A 14,008-nucleotide genomic window follows, 5' to 3' on the forward strand; every position below is an offset into this window, starting at 1 on the left:
CTCTCGCTCTTGGTCCCCAGTCCGGCTCCCCTCTCGCTCTTGGTTCCCAGTCCGGCTCCCCTCTCGCTCTTGGTTCCCAGTCCGGCTCCCCTCTCGCTCTTGGTTCCCAGTCCGGCTCCTCTCTCGCTCTTGGTCCCCAGTCCGGCTCCTCTCTAATTCATTCTTATACATGACAGTACACCATCAAGGCTCCCTTCTCAACTCACCATGACTCCCCTTATTCTTAGACCCCCCCCAGTCAGGCCCCACTCTTCATTACTGCTAACCTTGACACCGTGGCAGTTGCAGGCTCCATTGTTCAGCACTTGCACGGGCTGTTCAGTGCAGCAGGATGCGTGCTGTGCCCCCCCCCTTTCTCTGATTGCCTCCCTTTTCCTCCTCCAATATGAAGCTACGTTGTGTAGGAAATGCTCCTCCTCCTGCGCTCCCTGCCCTAATAATGCATCACAATTCTAATAGCTTATCTTTTCTGATGTGCCACGCGAGTCTCTCCCTCCTGCACTCTTAAATTCCATTTGAACACATGCTAAAAGTGTGTCCTGGCCCATTTTAGGCTATTGACATGTTTGGCATATGAGGCAAACTTATGCTGTAAACATGGTGTGAATGTAGCCTTAGGGTATATTCACACAGAGCGGATACGCTGCGTAAAAGCAAAGAGCGTATCCGTCCTGTGTGCCGCAGGGAATTTCGGGGAAAAGCCGCACCAAATTGTGGTGCAGTTTTTCGGCCGCAATGTCCACTGCGGAAAACTGCACATAGGAAAAAAAGTTTCATACTTACATAGCCATGGTGACGCGACCCTCCGCCGGCCTGGGCAAAGAAACATAGAACTCTGGGTAATAATAAGGGTTTTTTTTTCTAAATTGCGTTTTTTGCGGCGGAATCGCTGCTTTTCTGCCGCAAAAAAAAAAAGCAACATCTCCCATTTGTTGCGAGTTTTACCTCCCATTGAATTAAATGGGGAAAAACCGAATAAGCAACGATTATGCAAATAGAATTGACATGCTGCGGTTTAAAAAAACGCACTCCAGGTCAATTTCTGAGCGTTTTTTCTGCTCACTATTTACGCAGCGTGTGGATGAGATATCTTCAAATTTCATCCACTTTGTTGCTACTGTATTTTGCTGCGGATTTTCCGCAACTAAATCCCTTGCAGAAAACCTGTAGTATTTACGCTACGTGTGAACTCGCCCTTATTGAGTACGGTTTCATGTCGTTTGGACAGTCATTTTTCCCCAATGTGTACAGTCTAAAATGCACAGTATTTTATTTACAAATGGCTATCCTTTTCCCCCACTTACATTCTTTTGGCGCCCCTTATTTGCAGCATGGACCGGTTGAAAACCGACACATCGGATTCTTTTTTTCTCCAGATATGAGACACAAAGGTGCGGTTGGACTATCACTATACACTTAAGGCCTTATTCACACAAATGTGTGCGTTTTTCGTTTTTGTGCATTGCAGTGTCGTGTGTCATCAGTAGTTGGTGCGTGGCTGTGTGATTTTCGCGCATATGACATCGTTATGACACTGTTTTTATGTTAATAAACAGAAATGAAGGAGGTGGTTTTATTTGTCCCCTCATTTCTTTAACAACTGTAGTGCGAGTCACGCACAGCACACGGAAGTGCGTCAATGCGTGCGTGATGCGCGAAAAATGCCCAAGTATAGGACATGTCGTGACTGTCTGAACGGCCCCATTGAGTTACATAGGTCCGTGCGCCGCGCGTGATTTTCACGGCCGTGAACTACATTCGTGTGAATAAGGCCTAAGTTTGTTGGCAGAAACCGCCAGTTTCTTAGGGATCGGATAACAATCTTTTGTGTGTGGTGACAGTCCCTCACCATTGTCTACTAAATATCTTTTGAGTAATGGCAGCTTTTAGTCTGTGTTGCCCATCCAACTCATTCAATCAATGCATTCCTTGCTTAATCCTGTCGGTGGCTGGTAGAGTATTTCCTATCTGTAACGAAGAGATCTGGATTCATAGCCCTGGGAGATTACTTAGAAACGTGTGGAGCATTCTTATAATTTTTTATTTTATTTGAAGATATTTAAATAATCCTTTTATCCAGTTTACCGACTGCTTAATCTGAGAGTGAATAATAAACAGGAAAACAACATTGAGATGAAGATGAGGAGGATCTTAAACCCCCCATATGTCTATGTTGTGCCTCCGGCTCTGGCAGGAAGATAACAATTTCAGATTATGATGACTCCTTCCTTTTATCCTTCGGCCCTGGGAGAGATTTTCTGAGCTTGTTGCTCTCCTTTGTTACCATGCTGGAAAATATTTTGGGTTTGAAGTTAGAATATTTAATAAAATTGCAGTAAACATTGATTCTTAAACTAGCGGCGGTCTCCTAAGGGCAGAAGTACAAGTAGTGCGTCATCAATAGACGCCCTCTGTAGCTCCGCAGACGAGCTTACATCATTGCTATTGATACTTCTACTTCTACACACCAAGTAAACCACACCAAAAAAATATTCCAGATTAAATGGATGTAAAGCTATGTTAATACAGTGCATTGGATGCTTTATAAAATGGGAGACCTCAGTCATGTAATGGTTAAAAGAATAAACAATTACGGGAGCAGGTAGCAACGTGATGTATAGAACTCTAATAATAACTCGTTACCAATATAGAAATCTAGAAATGTCAATGTGCTCACATGAAAATAATGTAATGTAGGTCAAACCTTTTACCTTAAAATTGTGAGAACCTTCGGTGAAGTGGCAAATCGGCGCAGCGGCGTTTAATAAAGTTCGTACATATTCATAACTAACCACTGTTGGCGTCCTAGTGAGAAAACACAAACTCTAGAAGCTTTGCATTATATATTCATTACCTTTTTGTGTTTTCATATTTTTTCAGATTAGCTTAGGCCCCCATGCACACGAACGTGTTTTTGCGTCCGCAATTCCCCCGCAAATCCACGGGAGAATTGCGGACCCATTCATTTCTATGGGCCCATACACACTATCCGTGTTTTCACGGGTCTCCGCAAATCCGTGCCGCAGAAACTCAGGACATGTCTTATTACGGCCCGCAAATTCGATGCGGACATGCCCATAGAAGTCAATGGGCCCGTGGAAAATGCGGGTACACCTCCGTGTGTCAACCGCAGTTTGCGGATTTGCGGAAGTGTTGCTAGGCGACGACCGGGAACGAGTTCTGTCGTCATCCTGTTTTACCTAGGCTTTTTTTTTTTTTTCATCTGCATTTTGCAGATTACATACGGATGAACTGCGGAGGACATTTCACGGAACACGGTCCTGGAATTTGCGGACCAGAAAAACAATACGGTCGTGTGCATGAGGCCTTTTTTAGGCCTCATGCACACGACCGTATTTTTTCCCACCCGTAAATACTGGCGTAAATACGGGTCCGGTGTCACACGTATTCCACCCGTTTTGCACCAGTATTTACGAACCCGTGCCCGTAAATATGGGTCCGGTGTCACCCGTATTCCACCCGTATTTACGGGCACGTTTTTGGCGGCAAAATAGCACTGCACTAATCGGCAGCCCCTTCTCTCTATCAGTGCAGGATAGAGAGAAGGGACAGCCTTTTCTGTAATAAAAGTTAAAGAAATTCATACTTACCCGGCCGTTGTCTTGGTGACGCGTCCCTCTCTTCACATCCAGCCCGACATCCCTGGATGACGCGGCAGTCCATGTGACCGCTGCAGCCTGTGATTGACCTGTGATTGGCTGCAGCGGTCACATGGCCTGAAACGTCATCCAGGACGTTGGGCCGGATGTCGAGAGGGACGCGTCACCAAGGCAACGGGCGGGAGACCGGACTGGAGGAAGCAGGAAGTTGTCGGTAAGTATGAAAGTCTTTTATTTTTATTTTTTACAGGTTTATACTGATCGGTAGCCACTGTCCAGGGTGCTGAAAGAGTTACTGCCGATCAGTTAACTCTTTCAGCTCCCTGGACAGTGACTATTTACTGACGTTGCTTAGCAACGCTGCCGTAATGACGGGTGCACACATGTAGACACCCGTCATTACGGGAGCTCCATAGACTTCTATGGACTGTCCGTGCCGTTATTACGGCCTGAAATAGGACATGTTCTATCTTTTTCAACGGCACGGGCACCTTCCCGTGAGACAACGGGAAGGCACCCGTCGCCAATAGAAGTCTATGAGCCCGTTATTACAGGTCGTAATTACGACCCGTAATAACGGGAGTTTTTACGGTCGTGTGCATGAGGCCTTAGTGTAGAAAAATATATTGGTACATGGAAACAGTCAACAAAGCAGTCAGTTGCTGCTGCTGACGGATCTTATCGTGGTGTTATTTTTATTGTAGTTCTGGTTTGTGAATTATCAGAACAGAATTTCTCCTGGGCAGTGGAATGGCTAATTCTTGTAATGGGTATTCCTGTATTCATGAGCCAGTCTGTAAGGGGTATTAAGTTGGTATGGAGATTCCCACAATTTATTGACGGCAGTAGACCCTTAGGCCTTATGCACATGACCATGTATGACACGGATCCTAAATACAGTATTATTGCATTTTAGTGGGGCCATGCATACCACCGAAAAATAATCCAGCAGTATACAGTATTTATTTTTTGTTCGTATTCTGCGTTACAAAATTGACAGCATTCTGCATGGAAACTGTTTGTTAGGCTGCGTGTGCCCCCATAAGCACCGTTTTTAGTGCCTCCATGTGAAAATGTATATGGTCATGTGCATTAGGCCTTGGATGAAGTCTTTGTTTTATACTTTTTCTCCCTTTAGGGTCTGCTCCTTATTTTGGATCCATTAACAGCATTAATCAAAGGTGGCGCTTTATTTTAAAGAATCACTTGCTTTGACGATTCTTTTTACTGTTAACAATTATACTGGTATAGGTAATCTTTGTTTTGTTTTTTCCCATAATGCACTCTAAGAAATATGGGAACTTATTTTTCTATGGTGAACAAGTTGTTAGCAGTTTTAGGCCCTGTTCACACAGTTTTTTTGTAGGCAGAAAAAAATCGACCTCAGTTTTTTTTGCCCGAAGCCATTGAGTCTAATGCAAGGACCGCGGATAACAAATGCCACGGAAAAACTTTCAGAAACTAGTGCTGCAGGTATTTTCTGTCTCTCAATAATTTCATTGGGAGGTCAGAGGCGGAAACAGCGGCAAGAAAGAACATACCGGTTTTTCCCCGCGAGTGATTAAGCCGCCCGGGGGGGAGGATGCCCCTCATTGAAAGCAATTGGGTTGATTTCAACAGTTTTTTTGCGCGGTTTCCTCTTCAAAATCAGCGCAAAAAAACTCAGTGTGAACTGACCCTTACTTTACGGAGTGAAATATTGTTTTTATGTGTAATGTTTTTTTCTTTTTTTATACATATATAAGGCTTCGTTCACATCTGCATTGTGGCATCCGTTTTAGCGGATCCGTTGAAATAAAAATAAAAAAACGGACAGACTGACTGATGCCAGACTGAATGCAATGGAAGGTAAAGTAGGTTTGTTTTTGACGGATCAGTTTACCGGATCCGTAAAAAAAAACCGAACTCTTCATTCCGTTTGTGTCAGTTTGTCATCCGTTATACTCCGTTTTTACCTTTGCATTTTTCTTGCTTTCATTTTAAGTCTGCGCCGCATGTGCAGAAAGAAAAGCCGTTAAGCGTAATGCATAAGGCCTCATTCACATCGCGTTTTTGCTATCCGCCAGACGTAGAATTTTTTCATTTTTTTATATATAAAAACATGGACCTTTCTAAACGTATACAAACGTGCACCATTTTCTGTTTACTTCTGTGTATTTTATGGCGTGTACGTTTAGCATACTCTCCTATGTCGGTTTACGTTTCTCTCTCTTTTTCACCTAAAAAAAAAGTGTACGGATTTTTTTTTTTAAAGTGAACGCTGATAGAAAAAAGAACGGATAGATTTACTGTATATAAACAGATGCAAACGTATAGCAATACGTCTGCATACGTCGTACATAGGGGTCAATGCTAAAAAAAAGTGTTACGTCGCGTATACGGTTTTTTGAAGTACAGAATAGCGTAGCAGACGTTTCAAAAACAGTATCCCAACGTAAACCATGACAAACATAGACCAAACGGATGTTATTTTGTTCTACGTTTAACCCATAATAGTCTATGTACACGCCGAGCTATACGTTTTAATACTTTTGTAGTGTTTAAAAACGTATACACCTGACGCATAGCACAAACGCGATGTGAATGGGGCCTAACTGGTACAAACGGATGGTATATCTATCCATCATCCATTGACTTTAATGTTAATAAAAACAAAAACGGAAAGCTCCTTTCCGTCAAGTTGCCATAATTTTTAACAGAAACAATAGCGCAACGGACCACGGTATTTCTTCTGTAAAAAAAAACGGAAACCTGACGGAACGGATCGTAACTGAGCATAACTGATGCAAAAACAAAACCCATTGAAATCAATGGGTGTTTTGACGGAAACGTTAACTTCCGTTCTTGTGGTCCTTTCACGAAAACGCTAGAACGGAAGCCACAACGCAGATGTGAACGCAGCCTAATACATTTAATCAGAGCGACGTCCGCTGAGCTCCTGGTTGCGGTTTGACTGCAGTACTTTCTGGCTAAGTAGTTTTCATTGTAATTGCAAAAAAAAAAATTCAACAGCGCAAACTTGCTGCCATGGTTTATAGGAAGCCGAGAACAGAAAATCCCGAAGCAGGTTTAATCTCCCCGGGGATCTGCGGAGAATGCTGGAGATCAGCATAGCGGAGCGAGCGCTCGCACACACAACCCTGCATTGATATCCCTTTGTGAGCAATACGCTGACAGCTGTGACCTCAGGAAGGTAGAAAGAGCCTGGAATGTGAGCGATTTTGATTGTCATTTCTCCCCTTCTCACATCCAGCAAAAAAGGAAACAAAAAAATCCGCTCAAGGCACAGCTACTGCTATTCAGCAAAATCGTGCGAAAAAAACGGAACATAAGTGCAAACCGTCAAAGCTCTGCTGACGTTATACAAGCTGTCTCCACAATGCCACCAAGTTGTTCAAGACTCTACTATAAGGCCCTATGCACACGACTGTAAGGTTTATTACTGTTCGCAAATACAGATGCAGATCCGTAGCCGTCCGCAATTGTGGAAGCGCCCATAGTCTTCTATGGGGAGTCTGTGCCGCAATTGCGGACGAGAATAGGACATGTTCTATATTTTGCGGATCATTTCTACGGCCCGGACACACATCCGTAAATATACGGAAAGGTGTCCGTGGCCAATAGAAATGAATGGGTCCGCAATTTCATCCGTAATAACCTAATCCGTAATTGCGGAAGCAAAACTACGGTCATGTGCGTGGGGCCTAAGCGTTAATATCTATTGTAATTATTTGGATTAATTTATAGAAAATGATTGTCTTCTAACACAAACACCTTTTCAGCACGTTTCTATTCATTTGAAATGTATTTTTTTTTCATGTAAATCCATCAGCAGGTTCATTAATATATATTTTTTATATGCATTGTATTTTATTGCTGCTTCTCTGGCAGACGCTGATCTTGCCTGGAATTGATACCCTCAGGGGTCAGCAACCTACGGCACTGCAGCTGTTGTGAAACTACAATTCCCAGCATTCCCTAACAGGCTTTGGCTCTCAGTGCATGATGGGAGTTGTAGTTTTACAACAGCTGGAGTACCGAAGGTTGCTGACCCCTGGTTCTATGCTCGATCACAGACAGTAGGTACTCTCGATAGAAGAGAAGCACATGATATATCAGCCTGATAAGTGGAAACGGCATTTTTCTTTAATAAGATGTATTAAAAAGCTTCTTATATTCCTTGTACTATTGATTTATACCGTTTGTTGAAAAGTTATTGACCATTTAACTGTGTCTGCAGGGCTGTAAAAATATTTAATGCCAGCACATACTTTTACAAGGGTTATTCTCATGTCCCTAATGTCTTAGACTGAAATAATGTGAAGCTTCCATAAATTGCCCCCTAATGTCCCAATTATAGGGACTGTATGCTTTGTATCCTAATAAGCTTGCATGATACCTCCCTTGTGTGCTCGTCCCCCCCCCGCCCCCCCCCCCCCCCCCCCCAGAATCCCAGCAGCCACACATTCTCATGATTGACAATTTCCAGGTGTATATAGTCTCTGTATACACTGTTTTAGAGGCGCATACAGGGATTTATCTGCAGGAAGGTCACTGCGCACTATTAATACAGTTGGTGCATTTCATTCTAACTGAAGTGGATCCTACAGAGAGTAGGAGATTTATACTCCTCAATGCTACATGTGTCGAAATGTAAGCCGGTCTCGTCTTTATGTATCGCTCACATTTACATATAAAGCAGCAATGGTTTTGGAGGAGGACGTATGCAGAGCAGAGGAGAGCCGTCTTAATGTCTGCAGGGCCGGACACAACTCACAAGGGTCCGAGAGCTTGTAATGGTTGAATAGTCCCGATACAAGTGCTTCTCAGACATGGTGGATATTGACTGAAATGAAAGGACTTTGTGACCCGTGGATTTAGTAAAAAACGAACCATACGTTTTGATATGCAGCAGATATGACTACAGGACTAGACCGAATATTCTTATGTTCACTTTGAATTCGCAAAAAAGTTAAATACAAGTAATCGTATGCCAAATAGCTCTCCTGAACATGGACGAAAATGTCTCTAGGGCCACCTGTAGGCGACTACCTTGTAAGACGATGTCCGACTCTCTTTAAAGAGCCTTGAAACATGACTCGAGTCATAATTGGTTATCATTTCCATTATTCTCCTGTGAAACATCTGTTTGGAGTCATGGACTGTCCAAGCTGGCCCAGTGGTGGAAAATCACAAATTAATCCTTATGACATATCTGGCAATTTTTCATATTTGTTCTTGAAGTATTGGTCTGGATACTAAAAAAAGAATACATTTTATTGAATGCAAACGTTAGTAGTTTAAAAAAACTTTTGAAATGTCATAAAAACATATCAGCAGTTTGGATCGGGGGAGGTCCGCGTGCTGAGACCTCTACCATCGCTGAAATGATTGTGCAGAAGTGCCCAGCTGAGCGCGCCGCATGAAGACTGACTTATAGACGTTCCATGTGAGCCGTCTTCAGTCTAACAAAGAGCGTCGGTCACACAGAAAAGTGCAGAACACTCAGCTGAACTCTTCTGCACCTTCGTTTCAGCAATGGTGAGAGTCTCGGCCCCCGGTCCCTCACCGATCATAACTTCCGATACGTCTCCCTGACATATCAACCGTTTTTTCAAACTACAGTTACACTTTAAAGTGTAAAGATCTGGGTTGGAGAAGCAAAAAATACATGTGGAGTGGCGTAGTTAGCGTTTTCCGAATATGATGTCACTCTCTTCAGCTACAGAACCATTCCGATAATCACCGAACCGGCAACATGTCAGTGATTTCAGGTCATTTTAATTCCTTACCCTCTGATCGTCTTCTATTTGTGAACTGTTCTTATGTTATATTCAAGTGTCTGTATATTCTTCACTTTGGGAAGTTGTCAGTCAGTCGTAAAGAACATGTAAGGGGTAGAAGTTTCTAACCCATGAAATCTTCGGTCTTTTGTAGGATGATGAGGAAGCTGTTGCTTACCTTGACCAGGGTGACAGTGAGGATGAACTGGACCTCAGCGCCCTACCTGACCCCGATAAGTACAGAGGAGATGATGAGGATGACGACGAAGAAGAAGAGCACGATGATGACTCCGGAGAAGAGAGTAACAGGTACGCTTTTGTCTGGAATATTTCTCTCCAGGAGCAAGTGGGTTTATTCAGAAAACTTCTAAGAACATCTGCAGATAATAATCTCTCGCGGCTTTATCACAGCTGTCCACTTCAAGTGAATATTTCATGTTAAATCCCTCTTCTTACTAACTAAAACCAACACTGCCAGGAGCCCATTGGACAGCTGCCGCAACCATCTGGGTGGGACTGTCAGAACTTGTCGTTTCATGACATTGTAATTTAAGATTCTCCCGGGAAAATATTGTAGGTCTCTGAGACACAGACCCATGAGATGAGGAAAAAGAAACCTAGAATATTAACTGTCTGGTACCAATGGATGTCCTCTTTGAAGATGTTCTGTACTTGATTACTGGTTTTGGCATCGTGCAATTCACGCAATGTCCTTACTTAGTCCCTGAGCTGGGGGGACTGCATATGGACATGGTACGTTTGTTTTTGCCTGTCCATATGTTAGCGCTATGGACCTGCTGCGTTTTTTTATTTTTTTTATATCTGTGTATGCAGCACATCAATTCTGTGTAGACATTGTCCCACATATACTAATGATGTCGAATAGACAGCGTAAATTTAGACCAGGCAGTTCCAAAATGCGCCAATTTTAACACAGTGGTGCATGCTGCTTGATAATTTTGGCGCATCTTGCGTGACCTGTTAGAAACTTTAGAAACTTCCTTGTAGTACTTTTGCTTTAATTTATTTTGTGCCAGTTTTTGGCACATTTTAAGCCATACCCTTTCTCACTAAAGAGGCTCTGTCCCCAGATTATAAGTGCCCTATCTCCTACATAGTCTGAACGCTGTAATGTAGATAACAGCAGTGGTTTTTATTTTGAAAAACGATAAATTTTGAGCAAGTTATGAGCAATTTTAGATTTATGCTAATTAGTTTCTTAATGACCAACTCGGCGTGTTTTTACTTGTTACCAAGTGAGTGTTGTGAAAAAAAGTGTATGACGCTGACCAATCAGTGACCAATCAGTGTCCTACACTTCTCGTTGTTCCAGCCCAACTTCTTTCACTTCACAATCACACTGTAACAATGGGCTGGAACAATGAGAAGTGGATGACGCTGACCAATCAGTCATACACTTCTTATTGTTCCAGCCCAGCGTGATTGTGCAGGGAAAGAAGCTGGGCTGGAACAATGAGAAGTGTTTGTCACTGATTAGTCACTGATTGGTCAGCCTCATACACTCCTGTACAACGCCCAGTTGGTAAAAAGTAAAAACACGCCCAGTTGGTCATTGAGAAACTCATTAGCATAAATCTAAAATTGCTCATAACTTGCTCAAAAATGATTGTTTTTCAAAATAAAAACCACTGTTGTTCTCTACATTACAGCGCCGATCACATTATGTAGGAGATAGGGCGCTTTATAATCTGGTGACAGAGCCTCTTAATCCTTCTTCCCATTTCAGAACACTTTTAGAAAGTCTCTATTGAAGTGCAAAATTTGGCACCTTTTTTGACATTTTCTAGAACCAGGCACCATAGTATGGGTAGGAAGACATACAGTGTAAACACTTTCTGTATTTTCCGCAACGGATTAATTGCGGGAAATCCGCAGCGTATTACAGTAGCAGCAGTGTGGGTGAGATTTCAACAAATCTCGTCCCCACACTGCGGTATATATCTGCCGAAAGAACCGCACATAAATTGACCTGCGGTGCAGTTACTTCAACCGCAGCATGTCAATTAATTCTGCAGATACGCAACTCTTCTATTGCGGGTTTACCCATTGAATTTAATGGGGTGCTTAGACGCGCAACGAAGCAGTGTTTGTTGCGATATTTGCGGCGGAATCACAGCGATGCGCCGCAAAAATCGTAAGTAAGAAAAAAATAATAGTTATACTTACCCAGAGTTCCCTGCTACTTCTCCAGTCTGACCTCCCTCTGACGTTGCAGACCATGTGACCGCTGCATCCAATCACAGGCTGCAGTGTAATATGGCCTGCAACGTCATCCGAGGAGGCCAGACTACGCGCCAATAAGAGGGAGGGGGTAAGTATGAAAGTTTTTTTATTTTATTTTTCCGGCGCTGCTTTGCAGCGGATATTCAGCCGGAAAAACGCATCCCGATGTGGTGCCATTTTCCGGACAGCATTCTCTGCAGTGTTCAGGGCGGATACGTTGCGCAGCTTAACGCAGTGTATCCGCCCTGAATACGCTGTGTGTATTCCTACCCACAATCTGCCCCAATGTATACATTTAAAAAATCCCTTCTTTCCAGCCATGGTCCTTTTAAGATCTTAACTTGAGGTGTAAATTCTCCTAATAAATACTATATCCTAACAATTTATTAAGAGCCGGATGTTGGAGGAGGTTATGATGAAGATAATGTTTTAGGGTTACTGATCCATAGCCTTAAAATATGAAGTTACGTCCGGCATTTTAGAGGTTATGGGTTTGTAGTATGTTGCGGGTAACAAGAATACCTTTAGTGTAAGTTTTCTGTAGTGCAAAAATATATTGGCACTTTAGCCTGCTCCACCTGAAATCAAAGGACTACACTCATTTAAGGGTGTGTAAACTTAAAATGTGTGTTCTCTAGTGTCCAGTGTGAAAACTGTAACCATTGTGTATTTATTTCTATGTCGGAAAAACTAAAAGAAAAGAGAAAAAGAAAAAAATATTTACTAGATTCCCTGTAAACCTAGCCTAAGCTCCAGCCTACACAATGACTTACCCCATATGATGCTAAATCTCATCTACATCTCTTCTCATGACTCTACTTTGCATGATTTGAATTTCACTCAACTTTTGCAGGTTGTGACTGAGGTCCCTTTAAAAGCTGAAGCCACACACACACATTGGTTGCAAATCCTCATTGTATATCCACAGTGGCAGAGAAGCCTTGTATACTCTACTGATAGAAGGATTTTATATATATATATATATATATATACACACACACTGCATATATGTTGGTGCTATGTGAGTAAAAGTTGCTATCGCTTTAGTTAAACTAATAAAATCATTATTAAAGTGACTCCCCAGTCTACTGGCTGGACAGTGATGGCTCCTGTGGGTTATCCAAAGCATTGGCGGGGTTCCGAAAAGTTAGTACTCTACTGTGTTCTTCCACGGCTGCTCTTCTCGCTCCCTGCTTCTGATTGGAGTGTGTGGGCAGACGCTGGTGAGTGATGTCACCGGCTGTGCCAGACCTATTACAGAGTCTAAGTGGCGCTTTTCCCATATTGCGGTTGCCTGAAAACATGCGTCATGGTCCTAATGCAGTAAATAGCTATATCATTTCTAAAAGGACTGTTACACAGGACAGTCCCTAATTTTTTAAATTTTTCACACGAAGTAAAACATAGCAGAGAATTGGTTAAAAGCGTTATCTGGGATGTACATTTTTTTTTTCTTATGGTTTGGAAATTAAATAAATCAAAATAGAAATACTTACCTATTCTTGCCACTGGCGATCCAGCGCTGACGCTCAGACAGCACTAGCGGTGGTTGTTTACACGCACGTGGCATGTTTACACTTCAGCCAATTAGAGGGCGTAGTGGGGCTCACTGGTGACGAATCGTGTTTTTGGCGTAATGGCAGACATACAACATATAGCCGCTGAGCCCTCTGATTGGCTTCAGCAGTCACATACTACATGCGTGTAAACAACCACCGGGAATGCCGCCAGAGCATCAGCACTGGATCGCCAAGGGCAAGGATCGGTAAGTATTGCTTTTTTGGTTTATTTATTTATTTGCCAGCCTCTAATAAAAAAAATTGTCATCCCGGATAACCCCTTTAATAGTGAGATTGATGTTGCTGAGGTGCGTGGTACGTGCCTCTCACTACTCAGGTTAAATGTGTTGTTGTTTTCCTTCTCTAAACCTCCTGCTTAATAGCCTGCTACAAACTTGCAGTCAGACCCTGGCCGTCTGGAAGTGCCATCCTCCATGGTGAGATTATAGTGGGAAACTTATTCACAGCCTTTCAGGACTCGTATCTCAAAGTAATTTTATTTCCAATTTGTTTGTCTCCGTTTTCACTGAAATCTCCTATAATCGAGTGTCTAGAATTAATGATTTAGTCTTTAAAAAAAAGAAGTTTGTTGAAAAATGTTCATTAAGTAATACGACCAAGTTTTTAGCGTCTGTATAATAGCCGCAATGCCCGGACGCAACGTGCGTCGACTAACTATCCGTCATTAGGGTTAATTTACCACCTTTCTAACATCTTATCAGACATCTCTGCCCTGGTCCTGTGCCGCACCCGACTATGTAATGACGTGTAGTCTATATAGGACTAATCATAAGATCACAGG

General features: G+C 42.7%; 1 protein-coding gene across 2 annotated transcripts in view; it reads left to right on the forward strand.

The window, feature by feature from the left end:
* Positions 1-14,008, forward strand: part of DDX10 (DEAD-box helicase 10) — a 243,339-nt gene that overhangs the window by 207,620 nt on the left and 21,711 nt on the right. For both annotated transcript variants that reach the window (XM_075851596.1, XM_075851597.1), the window contains one exon: positions 9,558-9,712. In XM_075851596.1, coding sequence (XP_075707711.1) covers positions 9,558-9,712 — 155 coding nt within the window. The remainder of the gene's footprint in view (positions 1-9,557; positions 9,713-14,008) is intronic.

This window comes from Rhinoderma darwinii, chromosome 2 (assembly GCF_050947455.1).
Source record: "Rhinoderma darwinii isolate aRhiDar2 chromosome 2, aRhiDar2.hap1, whole genome shotgun sequence".
In the NCBI taxonomy this organism is placed as follows: domain Eukaryota; kingdom Metazoa; phylum Chordata; class Amphibia; order Anura; family Rhinodermatidae; genus Rhinoderma; species Rhinoderma darwinii.